The sequence below is a fragment of the Vicia villosa genome, linkage group LG3 (assembly GCF_029867415.1).
Source record: "Vicia villosa cultivar HV-30 ecotype Madison, WI linkage group LG3, Vvil1.0, whole genome shotgun sequence".
NCBI classification, from domain to species: Eukaryota; Viridiplantae; Streptophyta; class Magnoliopsida; order Fabales; family Fabaceae; genus Vicia; species Vicia villosa.
In genome coordinates this window covers 8,439,741-8,467,394 of record NC_081182.1, presented here as the reverse complement: position 1 = coordinate 8,467,394, position 27,654 = coordinate 8,439,741, and the positions used below count along the sequence as shown (strand labels likewise).

General features: G+C 29.0%; 1 protein-coding gene across 1 annotated transcript; it reads left to right on the top strand.

Moving 5' to 3' along the window:
• The first annotated feature begins 12,994 nt into the window (after positions 1-12,994).
• Positions 12,995-14,149, top strand: LOC131657506 (putative F-box protein At3g16210). The gene has a single exon (XM_058926894.1). It carries the CDS (start codon positions 12,995-12,997, stop codon positions 14,147-14,149), a length of 1,155 nt encoding a protein of 384 aa, XP_058782877.1.
• Positions 14,150-27,654: the final 13,505 nt, after the last annotated feature.

Here is a 27,654-nt window from a genome sequence, read left to right as displayed (position 1 = left end):
TTGCAAAAATCCTGACTTATCCATTCGTACGCCACTATTATTTTCAACCCACTTGCAACCAAATACAGGAATCTGAAACTTCGCGTAATCAAACACCAAAATGCGCTCGATAACCCCAAAATATGACAAATTTGCAAATTTCGGATTTAAGTCATTCGCACTTGATATGTGCATAGCTTCAGCTACCAAGGTAACACCACTATTTTGCATAGTACTTTTATCATCCTGTTCTTTGGTATAAAATGTGTATCCATTAATTGCGTATGCGCTATAAGAAAGTTCAATTACAGATGGACCATAGGCTAAACATCTCAACCTTTCTGTTACTGAAGCAGGATCTGAACGATACTTTGAATAAATATGATCTCTAAACCACGGTATGAAACTTCGATTGTGCTCTCGTACTATCCAGTTCTCATTTCTATTTGGATTTAAATCTCGGAGAACAACTTTGTGCATTTCAACAAACGGCTCAACCTCAATCTCATTGTGCAGAACATACAAGTGCACTTGATCCCGTTCGACCATTGATACTGTCACAACTTTATTTCCAATTAGCCTTTTTCCTTCTTTTTTTTCGACAATATGAGATTTGGGGAGTCCAATTGATTGAACATTTGACAGATATTCAGTACAAAACTCAACCGCTTCTTCAGCAACGTATCGCTCGGCAATACAACCCTCCGGTCGACTTCTGTTTTTCACGTACCCTTTTAATATTTTCATATAACGTTCAGCAGGGTACATCCATCTCATATAAGCTGGTCCGCACAGTTGTGTCTCTTTCACAAGATGAACGACTAGATGAACCATTATGTCAAAAAACGAGGGAGGAAAATACATTTCAAGATCACATAAAGTAACAACTATCTCATTTTGCAATGTTGGTAAGATCGCGGGATCGACCACCTTACTGCAAATAGACCTGAAGAAGAAACACAGCTTAGTTATTGCGCTTCTTACTTTTTCTGGCAGAATAGAACGTATACCTATTGGTAAAAAATGTTCCATTATAACATGGCAATCATGCGTCTTCAAACTCTTTAACTTGAGGTCTTTCATGGACACAAGTCTTCTAATATCTGAAGAGTAGCCTTCTGGAACTTTTACTTCACTGAGGAACTTACACAATGTTTTCTTCTCCTTTCTAGATAGAGTGTAAACAGCAGGTGGCAGATATGTTCGTCTTCCTTTCGTCACGGGCCCCAATTCAGTTCTCATCCCCATGTTTACCATGTCATTCCTTATGTTAACGCCATCCTTAGACTTTCCTTGTATATTGAGTAGCGTACCTATAACGCTGTCAAATACATTTTTTTCAATATGCATAACATCCAGGAAATGTCTTACGTACAACGACTTCCAATATGGAAGTTCAAAGAAAATTGACTTCTTCTTCCACCCACCCTTGACAATTGAGTGTGCAAAAGGCTTGCCAAACTGAGTGCTCACATCTTTCACCTTTTCTAAAATTTGATCACCTGACAAAAAAGGCGGGGCTGTACGATGTTCGGCCTCTCCATTGAATGCTTTTCTCCACCCACGGTAGTGATGATTAGAATTTAAGAATCTACGATGGCCGAGAAAGACATTCTTCTGACAAAGCGCCAATCGTGTCGTATCGGTTTCATCTTCACAAACAGGACACGCCTTTTGACCCTTGTTGCTGTACCCGGATAGATTTCCGTATGCTGGAAAATCATTAATTGTTCCAAACAACATCGCCCTCAAGTTGAAACTTTCTTTCCTATACCCATCGTAAACCTCCACACCTCTCTCCCACAAAAACTTTAAATCTTCGATTAAGGGTGCCAAGTATACGTCTATGTCATTCCCTGGTTGTTTAGGCCCAGAAATTAGCATAGATAACATCATGTACTTACGCTTCATACATAGCCACGGAGGTAAGTTATAAATCATAAGAATCACAGGCCATGTGCTATGCGAGATACTTTGAATACCATGCGGGTTCATTCCATCAGTAGACAATGACAACCGAAGGTTTCTTGCTTCTTTTCCAAATTCAGGATATTCAGTATCAACTTTACTCCATTGTGGTGAGTCTGCCGGATGTCGCAACTTATCCATGTCTTAATTAAGCTAAACAACAACGGTCAAACTTCCACTCTTCACAAGTAACCCCTATGGCGAATTCAATTCACAAAGTTAGTAAGTACCTCCCATATTAACTCTCTAAACACATAAAACTAATGTGTTTCTGTCAAAACGCAAAGTATAAACGGAATGAATCCGAAGCAATAAAACGTAACATATATAATCACACAATTTCAGACAAATTCATCATAATACCAGTAATTTGAGAAAGAAATTTACCTCGGATGTTACCGAACTCAAGAAAACGCCAAACGTCGAACTAGGCTGGGAAACGATCAAACTTTCACTATACACAAGTTACCCCTATAGCAAATTCACAAAGTTAGTAACCACCAAGACAAAATCGATTGAACAAAGGAAATCAACAATAGTTTGATGTGTGTACATACTCCTAAATATGTAGTACCAGAGTCAATGATACGAGCTCCAAAGAGATCCAAAGTTATCAATCCAGTCAGACCTATACAAGAAATTCAATTCAATGTATGATTATAATAAGAATGGGTGAATAGCTCATGATGCAGTTAAATAAAAGTATATAATATATATTTTATCAAATTCCAAAATCTATATAGCTATGTATGTACTAGCTAGGGTTATTGTTGTTGTTATTATATATAAATAAAAGTATATAATATATAATATATATTATATATTATATAGTTTATATATATGCATAATACTGTTTGGTGCAGTATTGTCCATCTCAAACTTCCAGATATGTATTCATCAAATAGTTCGTAGTAACAGTTAGAAACTGCGCTATTTCTTAGAAACTTCGTAGTAACTACCTTTTCACTAAATTAAGAAATATTGTAGGATAACTTCATGTGAATTCTAATGAATGAAAAACTGTCTGTAATGTGAGTTTTATGGCATATGGAGGGAATGGTATGATTTTAGTGCTGGTCTCTGTTTCATGAGATGTTTCATTTTTAATTATGTTCATACTGATACTATTATATATTCATTTTTATATCATTTAATTTATATTCAGTTTTATGCCCAAATATATGATGGGCATCGGTTATGCCACTAGCTAGTTATATAACTTTACACGTATGTATATACCGACATGCCTCAAAATCCACTACATATATCATCATTGGTAGAGAAATATTGCACCTCCTCCACTATCTTATACAACAGTCAAGAAACTTTACTCACAATTTCAATTCTACTAAGATAACAAGAGACTCACAATTTCAATTGTACTAAGATAAGAAGAGGCTAAGGACATAAATGGAGACCACAAATTAAGAATAAGAGCCTCTCTATGGAACAGAACTCAAAAGATAAGAAGAGGTTAAATTTATATTTTGTGAAAACCATACAAGCAGACCCCAAACAATCCAACAGCCACCATTTCACAGTTCAACAGAACTCAAAACCCTATCACTTAGAAGTTTCTGGAACAAACCCTATCACCTAAAATCACACGTTTCTGGAACTAGGCAATTGCTAACAGAAATATTATGTATATATATATATATATATATCAAAGGCCTTAAGAAAAGAGCATTCCATCAAATTCAGAATCACAAGGATACATTGATACATCTAGGGTTTTGTTAAAAGCTATGAGAAGTGTGATACCTGGGTGGCGCAAAGCAAGTTGCTACCAGAGGAGAAGAGACGGAGACGAAACGATGGTGGTGGACGGAGGAGAAGAAGTTCGCGCGATGGTGGTGGACGGAGGACCGATAAGGTTGACGGAGGACCGATAAGGTTGACGGAGGACCGACGACGGTGAGGGGTGGGGTTTCTGGTTCGCGTGCAGAGAGAAAAAGAAAGAGAGAAAGTGAGAAACAGTAGAAGCGTGTTTTTGGTTTTAATTTTAGTAATAAGGCTACTAAAGCGCTTCTGGAAAGCGCTCTCATAGCCTGGGCTATACCAGCGCTTTTGACAAAAAGCGCTCTCATTAAACACCCCTACCAGAGCGCTTTTGAAAAGCGCTTTCGTTCCCCCCACGTTCCCCCCACCTACCAGAGCGCTTTTGTAAAGCGCTTTCGTACCCCCCCCCCTACCAGAGCGCTTTTGAAAAGCGCTCTCATAACCCCCCCTACCAGAGCGCTTCTTAAAAGCGCTTTCATACCCCCCCACTATTAGAGCGCTTTTTTAGCGTGTTTTTTAATTTTGTCTTTAGCGAAGCCTATGCCAGCGCTTTTCCTAAAAGCGCTTTCGTAGGGGTGCTGCTAAAAGCCAAATTTGGCGTAGTGTTTATACAATTGCCTTGTGATCTATCAATTGCCCTGTGATTCAGAAGTTCTAATATCATAGCAACTAATAACAACAACTCTTCAATGTTATCAATCTTACACCTACATGATTGAAATGAGCATAAGCCATATCTAGCAGTTGAAAACATAAAATCGAAAATCAGCATGACATGATAAAAGGTTGAATTACTTGTCATTGACATATGATGTTTTCTGTAATTTTTCAATAACATATGAATTAAGTGTCTCACTCTATAGTCGCATCTATCACTCTGAGCTTGTCGTTCAAATTATTGCATCCAGCTAACTTGTTGTCACGGAGTTAATTTGTTTGATTTCACTTCCAAAACTTCTCACTGCACTAGATAATATTGAGAAACTCAGCTAAGGATATAAGAAGTAGACCTACAATAATTTATGATGATCACATCAAAATTATCACAAAAAAGAAAATATATTTGACACAATCCATGACATGTTTTTGCAACAATGGTAAACCAGCTCCCTTTTGACGTAATTCTTCTAATTGATGGAGTCTGTGCCATCGAAGAAGCTGTTGCAGCCATGGTTTTAAATTGCGGTTGCGGATGTTGCGATTGCGGTCACTGCGCTTGTTGCGATGCGCATTGCGGCCGTTGCGACGTGAATTTTTTAAAGGAAGTATTTGAAATTTTATATTGAAAAACACTTAATTTTATGTTTTTTCATTATATAAAAAGTAAATTGAGTTTTAGAAATCTAATATATTGATTTTTGATGAAAATACTTAAAAAAACATGATGAAAATTGTTCGATGGGATTCTGAATACATTCGGAGGCGAGATTTGAAAATCACACCGCAATTGCGGTCCGATGCGGTTGCGGAGGCAACCGCATCCGCAATATTGCGGGTGCAATTGCGGTTGCGGACCGCAATTTAAAACCATAGTTGCAGCTGCTGCAACACGTATTCTGCAGAATAAAATTTATATAACAAAATAGGGTTTAGAAGCACACAACAACATTTAAAAAAACATGAGCATCAAAATATTTGAATCAAGTTTCAACAGTCTCAAAAATGTTCATAAAACTACTAACTAACCTGACGTCCACCGTGTGAAACAGTCGCACAACACTCAAGAACCATAACAGGATTTCTAGAGAGTTATCAAAAAAGTTGATAATTTAACGAAATTAAACCAAAATTAAGCTAAAATAAGAAGACGTGAGGGCAATTACAGTGCGACAATATCATAGAAAAAAATGAAACTACAGCAACAACCTTCTCATCCATTAGAACCATTTCCATCGCATAATATTTTTTTTTTGAATTCATGTCTGGCACAAACCATGAGCGAATCACTTGAACAACAACATCCTATGATTCTTTTGCCGAAGTAATTTCAGTAACGAAGTCACGTCTTGCAACAGCCATTGCAAAAGATTGAAATACCTGAGAGAAGGATTCGACGGACATGAAAATTTGGAGAAGAAATAGGTCATATTTATACATGTAGAGTAAATAGAAAATACAAAAATTTGAAAGACATTACCTTCAAAGTCTAACCTTTGACATTGATGAAACATTTATTAGGTTTTGGGAGATGAGAAATAATGCATTAAATGGATTGCATCGTGAAACTAATTGAAAAAAAAAGGCATTTTAGACACCTTTCTAAAATGATATATATATATATATATATATATATATATATATATATATATATATATATATATATATATATATATATTAGCATATAAAAGAAATTCTAATTAAATATTTGAATTTGAAATTCACATGCTCCTCAAATAATATTAATTACAACAGTTCATTCAATTACAATTCAAATAACCTGAGAGGGTTGGCCTAGTGGGAGGATGCTTCGGTCTCAAGGGTTTGCTCCCCTTGAGGTTCTGAGTTCGAAGGTGCCTAGAACCAACTTTTGGAGGCTACGTGGGACAGTAATGCGGCTATGTGGGGTAGTAACCCTCTCGGGTGGATTAGTTGGTACGGAAGGAAGGAGATTAATCTATAAAAAATATTATAATTAAAATGTTTGATTTTGAATTAAGTTTCTATTATTTATGTATTTAATTTGAACTATGTCAGTTGTATAATATATTATATTATCTTTTTATAATCAATTAAACGTATTATTTTTATATTTTACTAAAACTTAACATATAATTATATTCGTAAAAAACACGTCGGACGAGTATTTTTCTAGTTTTATAGAATTTATTTGATATGCATCAACAATTAAATGTAAATATATTATTTCACACGGTCAATTAATCATAACCGTTGAATTTTTAGAAGTGTTTGACTTTTGCTTTAATCATATCTGAATTACAATGACTGATAAAATGAGTAAAAATTACCTACGAGTAGGATAAAAACTCACTAAATGGGTATTGGCATGGGTAGAGGAGACAAAGGGGAGGCTCGCTCTGTGTAAGCCCCCCGTTTACTAACCTGTTGGCGGGTTGGCGGACCGGCCCGCCAATTTTTTTTATTTTACAATTTAGTTTATTACATAATTTATAAATTTTGTAATCATTTCCAAAGAGCCCACCGGCAAAAGATATTTTTTAACAACGCATAATAGAACTTCAACATGTCTTAAGTCCAAACAGTTCAAAAAATAAAATAAATGAAGACCAATAACAATAAAAATGACTCAAGCACGATAAGAAAAATGTATCAAAATAAATAAACAAATAAGCAACACATATCATGCTATTTCTATTTTAAAACCAACTACAAAAAGAATCTACTGGAAAATGAGACACTCCTTTTAAAATCACCTTATTGACAGCTACAACACCATCAATCGAAATTCTCCCTTTAAGAAAGGTTAATTGGTTAAGACTAATCAACTTGTCTATAACCGCTCCCAATTTCTAATCTGAGGCCGAACTTTAACAATCAATTTATAAAGAGATGTGTCTAAAATCACCTTAAAAAAGTTGGATTTCTTAGCCTTGGGAACTATAGTCACAGAAAATGAGTAAAAAACTATGAGGAAGATATGCAAACTATTAGAAACTCATCAAACATGGTAGAATAATATTCATGTTAACATTGCTAATGATTTCTTGTTAGACAAATTAGATGCTTCTAGACTTAGACTTAAATTTTCATCTTCTTCGTAAGGGTCTTGATTTGGTCTCCGTATTATTGTTCTTTTGGTTTTCATTTTATTGAAGTTCTCTTTTACTTAAAAATTAAACGGTTAAATGTTATTATTATTTTCTAAAATTAAGTCACTGCATGATATTATAATTATCATATTACTAAACTATATCGTATTGGTCTTGTTGAGTTACTCGAGAGAGATGTTACAAGGATTTATGTTTCTCGGGTGAGTTTCTTTTAGTGTTTTATTTTGTTCTAGGCTTCGGCTTTCCCCACTCCCAAGAAAAAAATTTATATTGTTGAAAAGGTAAAGCTTGATTTAAAATGACTGGAAATTATTATTCTCTAAAAGTAGTTGTTATTATAGTGACTATATTAATTAGTTAATTATATATATATATATATATATATTTAAACGAGACGATTCAAGTGATAATGTAACACCCCATTTCTACCCGACAATTATAATGCGGAAAATATCAGAGTATTTAAAAATTTCTGGACAAACAAATGAGGCGTCACATATTCATTTAACAATAAATCACATCATCGCATTTAGCGGATACATAGCACTTTCTTTAATCAATCAACAAATACTCAGCATATAATACTTTTCAAAACAAAATAACTTCTTTCATTAGAACATGGTGGAATCATAGTTCTCAATCTTTAAATCAATAACATCTTATTCAGCTAAGATAAAACAATAAACAACAACATCATAACATCATAAATCGTTCCCCCGAGTGCTACGTATCAGAGCGACAACTGACTCGATTAACGGTAACTAAATCTTCATACTTGAATACCTGCACGTTACCAATATAAAGGCAACGGCGAACAAGAGAAAAGGGTGAGATATCAAATCATATAAGTGAGCGTATGATAAATTGTATATTAGGATTCAGACATATATAGTTATCACATCACCAGTATTAATATTGCCATACACTTCATACTTTCACTAATTCACAAATCTCACATACTTCTCATCGCATCATAAGTCACACTACTTCACATTCGCATCAATTATATATAAACATATCAGTCATTCACTTGCAAGTCAAATCATGATGCATCACGAGTATAAATTACAATTTTAGTCTCAAACATCACTGCATATAAGTCATACATCTAGTCACAAAACATCACATATAAGTCACACCAGACATATTCACTTAATCGCATTCACAAATATTGATATCATCATACTATTCATAAAATCATCAATACACATCTTCACATACTTCCATCATTTAATAAGTCACGAAATACAATCACGATATAGTCACAAAACATCACAAACTACGAATCACATAAGACACATGGGACATGACTCATGTATATGCATGTGGTACCAATCGGAGCTTCAGCCCCCGTCACCAATTGCCCGAATCTGAGGCACAAGACATAAGCCTTCGTCATTAATTTGCCCATCCAGGCCGTCACAGAGTATGCATATGAACGTGACTCGACAAAGAAAAACATGCACAACATACTCATCACAATCACACATCATCACTAGGCATACGCCCACGTCCCTTATAATTACCAATTATTAGAGGTAATTCAACGTCACAATTAATCATTCATCTTCACTTAGTCACAAAATTATAATCACAGATATATACAACATCACGTGTTATCAATCATCACAAACATCGTCATGTTTCAACACATCATCGCAATTATACAACTTCTCATATAAACAAGATAATCACAATTATCATCATGGTCGGCACGTCATCACAAATCAACACATTAAGTCAATTCACATTAGCCTCATAATTCTCTATGAATTATTATTTTAATTAACTCACTAATACACTATCAACTAACCAAAATTATTCACCTAACACTCTCTAATTAATCAGATACATCACGCGTCACTACCAATTATCTAATTTCCGGCTAAATCTTTAATATTCACGACTTTACGAATTTTTGGGTTATACTCCCAAGTCACAAAACCTAACTCAACCGATTAGTTCGGATACAAGTCTATTCTTAACCGGTTATTTGATTCATTCGGTTAAATTCTCAAGATACTGTTATTTACCGACAACCGAATAATTAATCTAAGTCTAAGTATTTTCCAATTAAATAGACTAATTGAAATTAATTCACTACTAATTTAATCAACTCATTAATGTCTCAATATATGAATTCAATTCACTATTTCATTTCTATTTCTAACATCTAATGCTCAATCACATAATTCACTACTTTACTTAATCAACTATTAAATTATAAAGACAAACATAAACCATCTCTTTAAATTATCAATTGTAGTTGTGTCTCTCATGTCTTTGCAACTCATTAGCAAGAAACCAAATATTTATATTTAAATTTATTGAACATTATTCAATCATTAATTAATGGACCGATTAATATCACAATTTCAACAAAATAACACCACCACGTTAATGTACTAATTAAACTTAGCTACCACATAAATTTTCATCAAATTCCGATCAACTAATTATACCACTTAATTCGACTATTTCGATCAAACGGAACTGTTTTGTATTATATAATTAATGTTGTTATTTAATAAAATCCAAAACGTGAAGCACATTATCCAAAATGAGTCACTGACTACATTACTAATACTTAATACTATTGTTGATTAATTAATACTATATTATTCTAGTTTATAATTTGTCTATATATATTGCAAGTGGCATAAGGATGATTGGAAGTATATGTGCGCCGCGTCGCAGCATATATGAATGCCAGCTGCCGCCGTCCCCACAGTTGGCTCACCGTCACCACATTTTCCTAATTTATTGTCTTTTCAGATTCAATATAGCAGCAACAGCAATAGAAACACACAGCATTTACTCAAACTCATACAAGCAACGGCAAAAACTACATAATTCATAGATTTTCAATTTTCCAGCAACAATTAAACACATCAATGCAATAACTCTACACACCTAATTCCCCACATACAATTGTTCATGAGCCCCATTATAGGAAGAGAACCTCACCCTTACCTTATCAATTGAAACAACTCAATGGGTCTCCAATTGCTCTTCCGATTTGGTACCATGAATGGAAATCTTCAAGCTCATTCCTCTTCTCCAAGACTTGCCTCTTTCTCTTCAAATGACAACACACCTCTTCTATCTCTAAAACCCTAATTTTATTCTTTGCAATTGGGCTTAGCCTTCACACTATTTTTCACAAACCAACTTAGGCCCAATAAGATAATTAATCCAAAATAACCAATACGTCACTTAATAATATTCCATCAATGTAATAATTCCGACTTATAAATAATATTATTCTTAATATTATTTTCCGACTTCAATTTAATAATTCCTAATACGCTCTTAAATAACACCGGCAATCCAAATTGGACCAATATATCATATTTCCGGTCTAATCTTAATTACTCAGAAAATTCCCAAAACTTCAAATATTGTTCCAATAATATTTCTAATGCTGAAAATATCAAAACTCTTGATTAAATATCAATCCGCTATCCTGAACTAATACCGACTAAATCATCTCAAAATACGAAAACTTCACTAAACACTCTGAACGTCTAGATTAAGCGGATAATCAAATTTCCGGACGTTACAGATAACACTTGATTATTGTGAGAAATGAGAACAATTGTTCCTAACCATTAAATTTTGATTCAGTAAAATGAATGGATTAGATTGCAATCTCATTCTATAATCCTCTTTGATAATCATTACCAAAATCAATTCATATTATATTTTAAGAAACAAAATATTTGATACTTTTTAAAAATAATAATAATTAATTAGAAATAATTTATAGATGATATTTTTAATTTAATTAATAAAATTCAAATATTTATTATCGTTGTATTCAAAAATTAAAATTATCATGTATTAATCAAAATTGTTAATATAATCATATATGAATAAGAATAATAAATGAAATTAAAATATTAATATAATATATTTGTATAAAAACAATTGGTATGATTATATACTATTCAAAAGTATTTATATCTATAGTTTTTGTATAAAAAAACAAATAATTATTTATTAATTCTAAACGTTAATATATAACAATATTTATTGCCTATTGAATATATTATAATGACTAAATACAATAAATATGTTTATTAATATAATTTTACTAGTAGTTTAAATAATTATATAATTATATTAATCGTTATGTTTTAAATAAATCTAATATATTTATATTATATTAGAAGTAAATTTTTTTAGATTGAAATAAATTATCTTTAACAGATTATTATTATTTTCAAAAGTATCAGATATTTTAATTCATCACCATGTAACTTATTAATATTTGGAACTTAAGAAATAAAATATTTAATTAGTTTTGAAAATAATAGTAATCCATTAAAAATAATTTATATATGTTAGTCTGTGAATATTTTATCGATTTAATATATAATTGTTTTAATTTTTTAATACAATGATAATACATATTTATATATTAAATTTTAAATAAAAATTGACACCTTTCAAATTCACAAGTATTTATCAAATTAAATTAATAATATATTTTATAGTTGACATTTTTCATTTAAAAAATTATATAAATATGCATTATTGTTAAAATAATCATATTTCAATCTATAAAAATTTACTTCTATTATTATATAAATATATTAGATTTATTTAAAACGTATATATTAATATAATTATATATTAATTTAAACTACCAGAAAAATCATATTTATAAATATATTTGTAATATTTAGTTATGATAATTTTTTCAATAGGCAACAAATGAGATTTTAGAATTAATAAATAATCATACAGTTTTTGTGGATACAGAAATTTTAGATATAAATGCTTTTGAATGACAAATAATCATATTAATTGTTTTTATATAAAATAATATATGAATATTTTAATTTTACCAGTAATTTTGATTAATATTTGATTATATTAATGATTTTAAATAATATATGATAATTTTAGTTTTTGAATGATATTATAATCTAATCCATTAATTGTTCTCATTTTTTACAATATAGAAGTGTTCTCGAGTCGTCCCTTCCTTAGACAAAGTAAAGTTGGATTTTAAACCATTGGAGTAAATGAGAAACAAATTATTTCATAAAAAAGTTACATTTAAGAGTTGATATTTTGTACGTGATGGATATTTTTCATTAATTTATGTGAGATTTAGATTTGGTTTAGGCATTTTACATTGAAGCATACTACTTTTTAAATTTGAATATTTTTAATAATAATATATTTCTTTTGTTATATCAGAATATTATATATTAAATGTTATTAAATGTTATTATAATTTATATATAATTTATTAATCATATTTTCCAATAGTACACTTGAATTTAAAATTGTTGGAATAAACGAGAGACCAATTATTTGCTTCAAAAAATTGAAAATTATTTAGATTTAGTTTAGGCGATTAAATTGAAAACAGATTATTTTGTTTTAATGTATAGAAAATTTCTCCATAAATATGAGCATGAAAGTAGCAATACCAAAACCAATTTGATTAGAAACCTTCCTTGCAGTGTGCAGCGCCGCTTTATTGTTCCTTCGTGGCAGAGATGGATATAACATTGTCTGATTCAATTGTTGAGGTTAGCAATTATATACCTGATGATATTATCTTCTCTATTCTCTCCAAACTTTCTTTCAAATCTTTGAAGCGATTCGAATGCGTATGCAAACCATGGTCTTTATTATTGGATAACTCTTATTTTATGACTATGTTCCGCAACTATTTTGTATCTAAGGATCATTCTTTTTATGATGGTATATCTCTTTTCCTACACGTGATAGACGACGACCAAGATGAATATGCATTGTACTCTCTTTCCGGTGAGAGATTTGAGAAAATAGTTAAATTAGATTGGCCAAACAACTATTCTTTTGACATTTTGGGTCCAATTAGTTTTAATAGCACTCTTTGTTTAGGACATTATGACAACTCTCACAAAATAATGTCGTGGAACTCAACTACCACGGAATTCAATATCATTTATGATAGTTCTAATTGTTATTTTCCAGAGATTAGGTATAATTATTGTCAAGTTGGTTATGATCATGTTAAAGATGACTATAAGATGATTAGACTCATTCATTGTCCTCCCGAAAGTAACGGCGGAATTCCTTCCTTCTGGGAGATATTTAGCCTAAACAATAACTCTTGGAGGAAAATTTGTGATAAATATCCTTACTCACCATACAGATGCTGTAATGAAGTGTACATGGATGGAGTGTCTCATTGGTGGGAAAGTAGGAAAAAACATATATATTTGGTGTCGTTTGACTTTAGCAAAGAATCTTTCATTACAACACTCGTGCCCTCTTACTTAGAGGACATTAACAACAGGATAACGCCGAAAATTCTGACAGTATTAAATGGATCTATTGCTTTTATAGCAAATTATGGAGAGAAAAATACATTTGATATTGTAATTTTGGGTGAACTTGGTGTAAAAGAATCATGGATTAAACTTTTTAGTATTGGGCCTTTGCCTTTTCTTAAGACTCCGATTGGAATAGGGAAAAAGGGAGATATATTGATCAGAAAGAACGACAACAAACTAGCTTGGTTTGATATAAGTACTGAGACTATTATTGAGACCGGTGTTACAACAGAAGACCGTGTAATGATATATTACGATAAAAAAACCCTTCTTCCTAATGGAGGAATATTTAGTAAATTATCTTCTTGTTTTGAAGGGCGGCCTATATGAATTTTACCTTGTACTCTCTTAGTCCACTTATGTAATTGATATGGTTTTTATGTTAAAGATCTTTGCCTTTACTCAATTGTCTCAGGTTTTATGTTAAGGATCTTATATCTGTGAAGCTTGATAATCTTTGTTTGAATGCCACTATGCTTAATGTTTTGCTTTAGTTTTTTAATTTGTGAGCCAAATTACTAATAAAATAAAAGCAGATGAGAACAAACAAAAGGTAGAATTTGAAATGCAGAAAAAACTCTGATCATGTATTTTAGGTCAAATAAGTCTCTAAGTGGGGTATTTCTATTGAGCTGCTGATGAATGACAATTAACACTTTCTTAACTATGTATCAAATACAAAACATAAGTAACTGAAAAGTAATGGAATGCTGAAAATTATGTACATGCTATTTAACAAAAAATTAATTACAAAACTGGAGTCTTTGGCTTGTGCCATTGATCCTTCAAATTTTAAAAATTCGTTTAATGTTTCAAAATATACATCATTCTCAAGATCCTGCTAAATTTATACTCTTGTGGAATATTCTCACTGTCCATATACTGTACAAGCCAGAGATAGAAAAAAAACTTGAATACAACATATATATATATATATATATATATATATATATATATATATATATATATATATATATATATATATATATATATATATATATATATATATATATATATATATATATATATATATATATATATATATATATATATATATATATATATATATACATATATATATATATATATATACATATATATATATATACATATATATATATATATATATATATATATATATATATAATTTTTTAATGAACTTTAATTTTACACATGTAACCACCGTTTGAAGTTGTAATTCGATATTTTAAAAGTTAGTATTAGACTGTTTCAAAGTAGCAAGTCAAAGAGTAATAGGAGTCAGTTGTATTCGATAGATCGAATACATCATTCGGTCAAAATATAACAATAACAACTTTACAAAATTAGTTAAAAGTTTTTTCTTTTTTTCTCTTTTTCTTCTCTCATCTTTCTTGAAAATCCTTTTAATTTGTCCCAACAACCATAGAAGTTATCAATAGTAAACAAAATAATCTTTTGTAGCATAGAAATTTCATATGGTTGTTTTACAGCAACTCCATTAGTTGTCTGTGAAAAGTAAGTTTCTTTTAGCACTTAATTTTTTCCAATTCTCTCGATCTTTCAAATAAAAATTTGATATATTTCTTTTTTTATTAATATTTTGATGCTCACTTTTTTTTTTTAAATTTTTATTGTAAGCTAGATAAATTAATAAGAGAATTAAGGATTCTCAATCTCGATTACAAAAAAACGAGACAAAAGTTTGACAACAAAGAAATTATAATCCAATTGCGACTTAATCTACTTAATATAAATGTAAAGAAGTCATGATGGCAACCCTAGCCACATGTCAACTTGATAATAATCCTCGCCAAATGTCATCTTACTAACAATCATCGCCACATGTCATTCGATGATAATTCTAAATACAAACCCTAATATAAATGTAAAGAATTCATGATGGCAACCCTAGCCACATGTCAACTTGATAATAATCCTCGCCAAATGTCATCTTACTAACAATCATCGCCACATGTCATTCGATGATAATTCTAAATACAAACCCTAATTATACAAACTCTATATTAAAATAAATAAATAAATAAATAATAAAAATAATAATATAATAATAATAAAATTAAACCATCAATATTGTTAATAATAATAATCTACGTAATATCTAACTAATAATAATATTAAAATAACAATAATAATAATAATAATAATAATATAACAAACTACTACTACAATAATAATAATAATAATAATAATAGTAATAATAATAATATATAATTTTTTACATAAACTATAAATTACTTAGTTTTCTAAATAATAAATAAAAATCACAAATATGAGAATTCTTTTAATTTTAATGAATACAGAAATTGTAATTGATATACTATATTGATGATAATATATAAACATTACAAATAAAATAAATGTGTTTATAATTTCTACTCGACAAAAATAAAAAAATAAAAAAAGATATGCTATTTTAAATACGTTTTTAGAAAATTACGTGTTTTATAAATGAGTACACAAATTTTTTTATAATAAAATTTTAATGAATTTTTTTACAATATTTGAATATGAAAATTATCAAGTACAATATTTATTTAGTATTATTGTACTAAATTTTTTTAATAAATCATTATGACAATCAAAAGAAAATAAAAATAAAATTCTATAAATCATTATTTTCCCCATATTTTATTATAAACACTTTAGATATTTTTTGAATTTAATTAAATATATATATTTTATGTTATTTTTCAATTTAACTTTAACCATTATTTTTCTTTAAAAAAAACTATAATCAATAACTCATTAATTGTATTAATAAAAGAGAAAATGGCTGATGCACTGGCAGTGGAAAAAAGTTTTACACTGTCAACCAATCACAACCATGAATCAGGATAAATCAGACTTTAATTTTTAAAAAATTTATATTACATAGAAAAAAGATTTGTTTGTATTGGATGACAATGTAAAACTTTTTTACACTGTCAGTGCACTACATTTAACCTCTTAATAAAAACATTTAAATATTAAAAATACCAGTTACAACATTTATTAAGTGTTATTCTACTAAAAATATTAATAAATTATTATATTAATTAAAATAAATTAAAAATAAAAATCCTATAAGTCATTATTTTTCCTTTACTTCATAGTATTAATTTTGATACGGGACTAAAATTTATTCTATAAATATTCACGATTTGGATCACACAAAAATTATTATTATTAAGATTTTTTAAATATAATCGTTTAATACAAATATTAATTTTATATGAATAATAATTTTTATTTTTTGTTGCACCAAATTTTAAATATTTTGTTCATATTCCATAACTACTCCATCACTCAATTACAATAATAATAATTAATGTAAAATTTTATTAAATCTCTCTCTTTTATATTTCATATTTAAATTTAAATAATACATTAAAATTTTAAATTATAAATTTAATATTAAATTTAATATAGTTTCAGTAGTCACATTTTTAGGCTCATAAATTTATGTGATAAGATTTTGAATAATATAAATTATAAAGAAAAATCATATATGCCAAGATAAAAAATTTATTTTTACTAAAATTTATTAGATTATTAGTACAAGATTATATTAAAATCTACGATTGTATTTTTAAATATTATTAAATTATTAATGTAAAATCTAATTAATTATCTCTCTTCTACATTTCAGATTTAAATTTAAATAATACATTAAAATATTAAATTAAATATTAAAGTTAATATAGTTTTAGTAGTCACATTTTTATACTCATAAATTTATGTGATACGATCCTTTATATAAATAATGTATAATAGAGAAGTAATAAAAAAATATATTAAATATATTAAATATAAATTCATTTAAAAAACTTTACAATACCTTTAATTCATAGAAGTTATATAATAAAAAGATTAATAAATTATTAATTTCCTGAACTTTACATAATAAATGAGTTAATAATGACTTATATGAATTTTTTTATCATTTAATAAATATAATTTTATATTTAAATATATATTTCAAAAATTCAATTCATAGTTTATCATAGTACAAATTCATTTATCAAAACATTTTTAATTTTATAATTTATAAAGAAAAACCACATTGCTAATATATTAAATTAAATTTTATTAAAATTTATTAGATTATTAGTACAAGATTTTATTAAAATCTACCATTGTACTTTTAAATATTATTAAACTATTAATTTAAAATTTTATTAATTTCAATTATCTACTTGAATATTTTTTAATTTAATAAATTTAATTTTATAGTTTATTATTAAAATAAAAAATTATATTCATAATTTATCATAGTACAAATGTATTTATTAAAACATTGTTAATTTTATAATTTATAGAGGAAGAATACATAGCTCAAACTATTATTATTATTATTATTATTATTATTATTATTATTATTATTATTATTATTATTATTATTATTATTATTATTATTATTATTATTATTATTATTATTATTATTATTTTGTTGTAGTTTATTAGATTATTACTGCAAGCTTTTAACACAATAAATAAATATATTGTGTAACTCATATTCTTAACCTATGAATTACATTTTTTAATATTTTGTAACCCATATTCTTTCATTATTGTGATTATAATTACTTATTTATTCTATTAATATACATTTTAATTAATAATTTAATTAGTCATTATTCGTTATTATTCTGTCAATTATCATTGTGTATATATATTTTTTATATTGCATTATCAAAGTGTTCTACATATAAATTGTTGGTTGTGCTCTTCAATTTTGTATTGTAAAAATTTTAGTTTCTCTTAACTTATATTTCTTACCATTAGTTTTTGTGGCAGAATAGAGACTTAAATTATTATATTATAAATATTTCAATTCTCTTTTATATTGATACAACTTCATTTTGTCTACTATTGAACTTTCTATCTAATTGTCTTTTATTGGATGATCTGAATCAGGAGAAGATCTTAAATTTGTGTTGCATCATTGTTGCTTGCTTGGGAGTTCTATGAAATGATCGTTCATGTAGCCACATAAGTAAAGGTCTTTAACTCTAATATATGCATGAATAAACGTTCTATTTTATTAATATAATTTAGTTAGTTTATTATTTTATGGGTGTAATGTTTTAGTTCTGCAGACATTTAAGTATTATAGAATAAGTATAACAATTTCTCGAATTTTTGTGCTATCATTATGTCTTTTTCCTCTTTCATCTTATAGATCAAATCATATAAAGTGTATATTGAAGAAACATGTATTATATTTGGACATAAGATTATGGACAAAAGTGTATATTTGGACAGAAGATTATGTACACTATTATGTTAGATATAAAAGATGTATAATTTATTCTTTTATGATGTTTTACATAAACGGTGTAATTAATATTTGTGTATAAATTTTTTCGTATGTCTTGGTTCATGGTCTTATACATATCACATGTCTTGAAGTGTAATCAATCGTTTTAATAATAAAAATACAAATCTACATCTATATATGGGTTTGAATCCTCTCCTTTAATATTTTTTCTCCAACCCTCTCCTTCACATTTATGTCTTTATCTCTTTCTAACATTTTATTTCTCTTATTCTATTTATCATTTTATTTAATTCTCTAAACAATTACATGTGTTTCGGTTGAAGGATAGGATGGATAGAATGAGAGGATTCATTGTGTCTACATAAATGTAAAAGAATCTACATATATGACAATATGATGACTTCCAAGAGACAAACAAACTTGAGTAACAACTTTAAAATTTATATTTTTAATTAATTATTTTATATTATCCTTCTGATAAAAGAATTCCTTTCAAATTTCAAAGACACAAATTTCTTTTGGTTGTTTCATTTGTGCGATTATTAATAAAAGTCAAAGACAATCACTAAAACATGTTGGGTATATCAACTATATATATTGTCATATCAAGAATTATCTCATGTACAACTATATGTTGTCATATCAAGGGTTATTTCTATGGAAGAGTTGAATATATTGGTGGCTAATGATGATTGTGAAGATAGATATTAATACAATATTAAATGTAGTTTACAAAGAAGTATTAAATACTATTTTTTAGTTAATTAATATTTATTTCTTTACATTTATACATTTTAAATTATCATCGTAAATTTTTTCTAATTTATTGTCTTTCATATTAACAAATTAATAGTATAATTACATCCATAATCTTAATGACATATAAGATAATTTTATATGCTTTCACATTAAAAAATTAATAGTATACTTACAAATATAATTTAAATGATCTTATTTTATATGCAAATAAAATATAAAATATCAACTACTAAAAAAAATATAATTTTATTTCTAATATATCCGGGCGAAGCACGGGTCAGCGATCTAGTATAAATAAAACAAAGGATATTTGCAAAATTTGTAAAAGTTACAATTGAGATGAGTAATATTTCCGATGAAAGATCATCTCCAAATCAAAGCATTAACGTTCCAAATCACATCTAAAACGTTCCAATCTTCATTTCTAAAAAGTATGTCGTTCCTTAAAAGCCACATATTTCAAACAATCGCCAACCAAATTATATTTACTATAACTTTGAAAATTCTTTTTGTTTCAATTTTTTTATATTATTGTTTCAAAATCACTCTTATTTATGTCTAAAGAACTTCAATCAATATAATTTTTCAACAGTCATAGTTGCATTTCATACTAAATTATAACATTTTGATTCTCAAAATTCTCATGGATAAGAATGTCTCATCAACCGAAACATTTACTATACTCATCCAAATCTTGCAATTTGTTTGTAAAGGAGAACAAATCTTTGAGTTCATCAACAACTTTTAAGAAGATTTAGCGGAGTATGGTTAGAGAGGGTTACTTGTGTGGGTACACTTTTTTATTAGATGTTTTGCATGATGTCACAACTAGGATAATTTTAACGTTTATGTATATTAGACGGTATCTCAGAGTCTTTATGTGCACCTTTGCATTAGAAAACTTAGAATGAATTTAAAAAAGATTTTGTGCATTTAAAACAGCTTCTATGCTTCGAAAATAGGTTTTCATGCATCAAAAGTGAATTTTTTTATGAAAAACAGGTCCATGTGTCGACACTAACGTGTTATGATTTTTTTTAAAGCCTGTAGCCTCTATTTCTACGCGTCGATACATAGTAGAAAATTTTCATTTATGTGTTGACACATACGATGAATGAATAGACACATGTTACTCATTTTTAAAGCATGTAGCTTTTGTTTATATGTATCGACACATAACATTGAATAGTTCAACACATGCATCAACATTAGTCGACACGTGACTTATATGTGTCGACATATGTTGCGTTTTCTTTGAAAAATAGCATATTCTTTTTCAAACTCATAGGTTCTCATTTTGCCTCCAACTTGCACACATATAAATACTTCATACATGAATCATTTGAAACTTGATGAAACCATAAATATACAGATTTATCTTCATCTTCAGCCTCACATCTATGCATACACACAAACAAACTACACATAATCATTTTTTATTTAAGTGTCATCTAGATTTGTGTTGATAACATCCAATTTAGGTTTGTGTACTAGTAAATTGGATTGAGAATCTTTAGGGGTTTCATTGGGAAAAACTTTAAGGTTTGTTTGGGGGTTTACACAAGATTTCGCATTACGAATTCAGCCGAGTGAAAGCTTCAAAGAACAGTGAGTTCGGTTGAAAGAGTAGCGTGAGACGGAGGATCGTTTCAAAATCTTGGACACGATAATTCGCAATTGGATTTGCAATTGCCTTGCCCTTCTTGCTGCACCCCCTTTTTATAAGCTTTGCACCTGCACCCCTTTCCTTAAGCACATTATTTCTTATAATGTATGATTACTCGAAATAAATTAAATGGACTAAAAAATTAATTAATCACTTGTTAGAGAATTAACTAGAGTTTTCCAAATTTTTTTCTATTAAGTATATTACCTTAAAAATTTAAAGAATTTTGTAATTCTCCCATATTGAAGTGAATGTATAAAACAAAAGGAGGGTTATATCTCTAAATAGCTTGATGCGAGAGGAGATCCAAAACATTATTCATTCTCTAGGGAAATGTTTAAATATTTTTTCACCAAAAAATACTTTCCAAAGATATTCTTGACCTTTAAGATCATCAAAATAATTTTTTTTATGGAGCCTTCAAACTTGTGCTTTGCACAGCCTGAACTAATATCTTAGGCTCTTGAAGCTACAAAGTATACTTGTAAAATAAATCAAATTTTTAGTTTTGTTACTCAAATATTTTTGGGTCCTCTTGCGTTAATGAATTTAAGAGTTCTTGAGCTATCCCCTTTAGTCCATCTTAAATTATGCATTGTAGAAAAGTAGAATGGTTCTAGATAATCATGCTTATGACAATGATCACAATTATAAATGGGATGACTGTATTTCTTCTTATCATGACATGACTAGATAAAATTAAATCCAAAATTTCTTTATTCTTAATGAATTTATCTAGGGTTTCTTGTAAATTACTAACGTCATTTTTTAACGAATTACATGTTTCACATTAACAATTGACTTGTAATATAATTTAATTCATTTTCAAGAATTTTATTGTTATTTACAATGAATTTAATGTGATCTTTGAAGTCAACGATATTTCTTTCTAATTTCTAATTTTTTTTACGAAGTTTGACACTTAATTTAAACATTTGCTTATAGGTCAGAGGTATTATCTTATTATTTCTTTCTTTGTAGCTTTGAGACAATGTGATTTTCTTCCTCTGATTTTTTAGTTGATCTCCTTGAAGATACTTCATGTGATTCCTTTGATGAAATTTTGGACAAAGCTTTGAATAAATCTCTACATAAATCTTTGCATGAATTTCTAGATGTTCCTTCAACTGATTCTTCATATGTTGTGATGCATCAAAAAATTTGTATGTTGAAATGAATTTTTGATGTGTTAATCTTCTCCATGAAGTTTCTCAAAAAGAAGGCATAAAATCCTAAAAAAAATATGTAGAGAAGACAAGTCATCGGAATAAAAGCATGTATGCTTTCTCAAAGTTATGTTCATTAAACCTACTCTTGGGGCATGTGGATTCTCCTCTTTGAATTTGGTCTAGTGTAGCTTAAGCACAAAAATTAAGAGAATAACTCTCCTCCCAAAGCTAACATACCTATGGGACCAAGAGTTAAGTCTCTTCTAGACCAAATTCAACAAGAGGTTCTCAAGTGGATTTTCAACTAGGGATTGCCTCTAACTAGTTAGCCAAGGTACCAGAACGGGGGGTACTCAATCTTACAATGCAGAAAGCCTTCAGCCAACTGAAAAAAGAGAGATCAACATTATTTTGGTACTAGATAATTTTGTTAGATATTGATACTTTGAATATGAAATTCATTTTAAAGTAATAAAATGTAAAAAAAAATATATATAAATGGTAGATGTTTGGTATCATTCAACTTAGAGTATTGAGTTGCTCGTCAAATTATTAAATGTAAAAAAAAACATAAAATGATATAAAATGGTAGATATCTGGTATCATTCAAATTTTTTTGACGGGGTATCATTCAACTTAGAGTATTAAGTTGTTCATCAAATTATTTTGCTGTGAATTATCGTCCACTTTACTTAAGGGTCTCTTAGGAGTGGCTTTTCTTAGGAAGTGGTTTTGGCTTCTTTTTAAGTTTCTTTCTTTTTCTTATTTGCATTGAACCGCAAATAATTTTCCACGCCCGTCTACCCATCTCTTAAGGCTTGAAACGCCTAGGCAATGTTCTTTTTTTTCTTTATATTTTGAATTTGTAAAAATTGTTGTGAGAAGTGAGACAAGATAAGTTCTTCTTTTGACAAATGTGTTTATTTTTCTTACTCGTGCATAGGGTGTATAAGGGATGTTAGTTGGGCTGAGCTTGGTTATATTCTAATATAGAATAGGAAATTTCGTGATATAGTAAAGAACATTGTAGAATTTCCCTAGTACGGTGATGAGAGTTTTTTATAGATGGAGACAGATGTACTTGCAAAGTTAACACTTAAGCATTCAAGTTAGTGATTTCAGAAAGATGAAACTTGCAAGAATGAACTAATCCTACTTTAGCATGGTGTAAAAGTCTCTTCTAGACCAAATTCAATAGAGGTTCTTAAGTAGATTTCCAACTTGAGATTGCCTCTAACTAGTTAGCCAAGGTACCAGAACAAGGGGTACTCAATCTTACAATGTAGAAAGCCCTTGGCTAACTGAAGAAAAGAGAGATCAACATTATTTTTGTACTAGATAATTTTGTTAGATATTGATACTCTGAATATAAAATTCATTTTAAAATAATAAAATATAAAAAAAATTATAAAAATGGTAGATGTTTGGTATCATTCAACTTAGAGTATTAAGTTGCTCATCAAATTATTAAATGTAAAAAAAAAACATAAAATTTCAATGAATATATCCCATACTATATTCATCTACCAAATTCAAATTAACATTTAAATCCATAAACTTGACCACATAGCCTTAAACAACATATCCGAGATCTCAAACAAAATACATCCGAATATTCCACAAAACATAAGAAATAGCAATATTCAAACATAAGCATAAGTCTAAAGAAAATTCACACTAAGTGTTACATGATCAGAGCATATGACTCGCTACCTAATCCAATAACAAAACTCAGGAACTCCTCGACTAAATCCTCGAATAAGCTACTACTCGTCGGAACCTGCACGTTATCAGCGTAGGATAACATTCAAACAGAAGGGTGAGAATTCAAATTCTTATAGAAAACATAATAATGGAAAATGCAACATAATTAAGCATACATTTCACAATTCTTTATTCTTCTCAAAACATACATCTATCGCCGATATAAAGTTAACATGTTCCATACCATTAAGCATTGCAATCAAATTCACAACCTCATATATTGACGATTTACATATATACACATATATCACTCATACATATACATACATTTCACATTTCACGTCAAATATGTATCAATCACAAATATCTCATTCTCATCACATTCTCTAATTTATATAAAATGATTCATCATTCCACATACATGCATATCAATCAAATTCACATCCACACATTCATACCACATAATCACACATAACAACATTTCACACCGACACGTGCGACTCAAGTGTGACTCTATGCGATATGCATGTGGATCCCTCTGTTATCATTTTCGGTCATGCCGATTGTCATTCTCTCAAGACTAGATAACCACCTCAAAGCCCCATACTCGTTAAGCTTTCAAACCCCATACTCGTTAGGTTTTGGACAAGTAAATAACCTTTGTGAGATTACCCAACATTGCCACTTTCAAAGACTCATGCTTGTGTACGTGTGCAACAAAACAAGACTCGTGCATTTAAGACGATCTCTCTATCTCTTAAACTACATAATCAAATCTTTACAACTTTGCACAACATTACACAACATGACATTCAATCCAATATCACACATCAATTAGCATTTATCAATCAATCACATAGTTCATGACATTAACATCTCATAAGGCATCCATGAACATTAATCATACAAGATTCATCCATAACATACACATATAATTACATGTTATTTTCAATTAATATAATAATTAAATTAAACAAATGCCAATCAACCCTACTCTATCATATAGAAAATCTATTAGCTTCCTAACTCTTCGAACGACGCATAAAACGGAGTTACGGATCAAAAGTTATGGTCTTTACAAAAATCTGCCAAAAATGGAAGTCTGTAGGTCGACGCAAGGAAATCATAGGTCGACGCATGGCTGTTTCCCATCCCTCTCGGGTAAGCGCTCGTCGACTCATGTGTCGATGCAAGGCATGTTATAGGTCGACGCAAAGCATCTACAGGTCGACACATGCTGAAGGAAAATGGATTTTCTGCTGTTTTAAGCTGCTCAGGTCGACTCATGCCTCTGTGTAGGTTGACCTATGCTGCGTAAAACTCAGAAAATCACTATTTTTTCCCTATTCCCCTCATACAACACCCATTATCCCAAACACAATCCATACATCAATTGAAAGCAAAATTGGCACACATATGATATTCCTAATCATGTTTCTAACCATGGGTCATTCATACAACACATTAAACATGAACAAATCATAAAATCTCATTGTTTTATCATAACCCTAACATTTTTCCAAAACTATGAAATGAAGAGATGAAAGATTACACAAACTCACATTACCCAATCATGTGACTATAAGAACTTGGATTCAAACCCTTACCTCTTGAATTTCTCCTTCTAACTTCAAGAAATCTACAATCCTCTTCTCTTCTCTCTTCTACTCTTTTTTTCTATCTTTCTATCTAATTTAGGTTAACTCATAAAATTCTCTTCTAACTCTCATTATTTCAATGGGCTTAACCCATTCACTATTCTCATTTCTAATTCCCGTTAAGCCCAATAGCTAATTCTAATAAAATTTACCATTTATTAATTAGCTAAGTAACATATTACCACACAATCAAATAATTATTACTCAAACAATAATTAAATAAACACACAAACAATTATCAAATAATCTTAATTTTTTAAAGTTATTTTGGTTCCAAAAAATTATTTATAAAATTTTCACTTTTAAATATCATATCACTTGTATTAAATGTAATTCTAATTATTATATTAATTAATTAATCATATGTTTTTTAAGTTCATTTGAATTTAAGATGGTTGGTATAAATGAGAGACAAATTATTTACTTAAAAAAGAAACAATAATGCTATCTTAACACCCCATTTTGACACCAATACTTACATCCTATCGTATGCAGTGTTTACCGTATTTATACAGTAAACAATATATTTTTAAAAGTAAATAATATATTTATGAACATAACTCGTGAATAGCGACTTTTAATGGTAAAACAAAGTTGAATAATGAAATATAAAAAGTTGATTAATGAAGTGATAAAGTTGGTTAATCACTTCTAAATATTAAAAATAATTTAGTAGTAAAACATAATTGGTTAATGAAAAGTAAAAGTTAGTTAATGAAATGGTGAAGTTGATTAATAAAAAGTAATTTTAATAGTAAATAAAATTGATTAATAAAAAGTAAAATGTTGGTAAATAAAGCACTAAAAAAAACTCCTCCCCAGCGACATAATTAGCGACGTGAAAAACACGTGGCTCCAAAATGCTTGTTGCGACGTGAGTCTAACATCGCAACCTGTATTTTAATATTAAACCACTTTACAGCCTTAAAATGATTAGAAGTCAGACATGGGGTAATGTGAAAAATAGTTGCGACGTGGGATACACGTCGCTACATTAAATGCATAAATTAATTCATTAAAAGCCGTAACGTTCAAATGGGGGGAATATTCAAATTTTTGAAAAATTTGGTTGTGACGTTAGTATCACGCCGCTACATTTAGAAATAAAAAACAACGTTCCACTGATGTGACACAGTGGCAGCTTTGCAGGTAGAAGCATTGATGAATGTTACCGTTGCCATGTTGCGACGTGTATCTCACGTAGAAAATAGCGATGTGCTATCCACGTCGCTACATTGTCTATTAATCTAACCATTTTACTTCCCTCCACCACCATTCACGAACAACTTTCATTTTTTCTTTTGCAGCAAACGAAACCAGAACTCTTCCTCTCCCAAAACCCCCTCCTAAAATCCAACCCTTCTCTCCCAAGATCAATTCAATCCCAATTTTCTCTTAAAAACTTGAGTGCATAAAGCCAAAATAAAAGGTAAAAGACCCAAAAATAAAAACACATAAATTATTAAAAAGTATTTAAGTTTTATAATAAATAACTCTATTATGATTGTGACGTGGTTACTTTGTTGTTTTTTATACTGCATAGCCCTAAACCTTTTTCTCTTGAAACCTTCCGGGCATTGCATTGAATCATATTTTGGGTGTATATAAATTTCAAA

Bases quoted from the DNA above. Each gene is read 5' to 3' on its own strand.
- LOC131657506 (XM_058926894.1), top strand. From the start codon at position 12,995: ATGGATATAACATTGTCTGATTCAATTGTTGAGGTTAGCAATTATATA.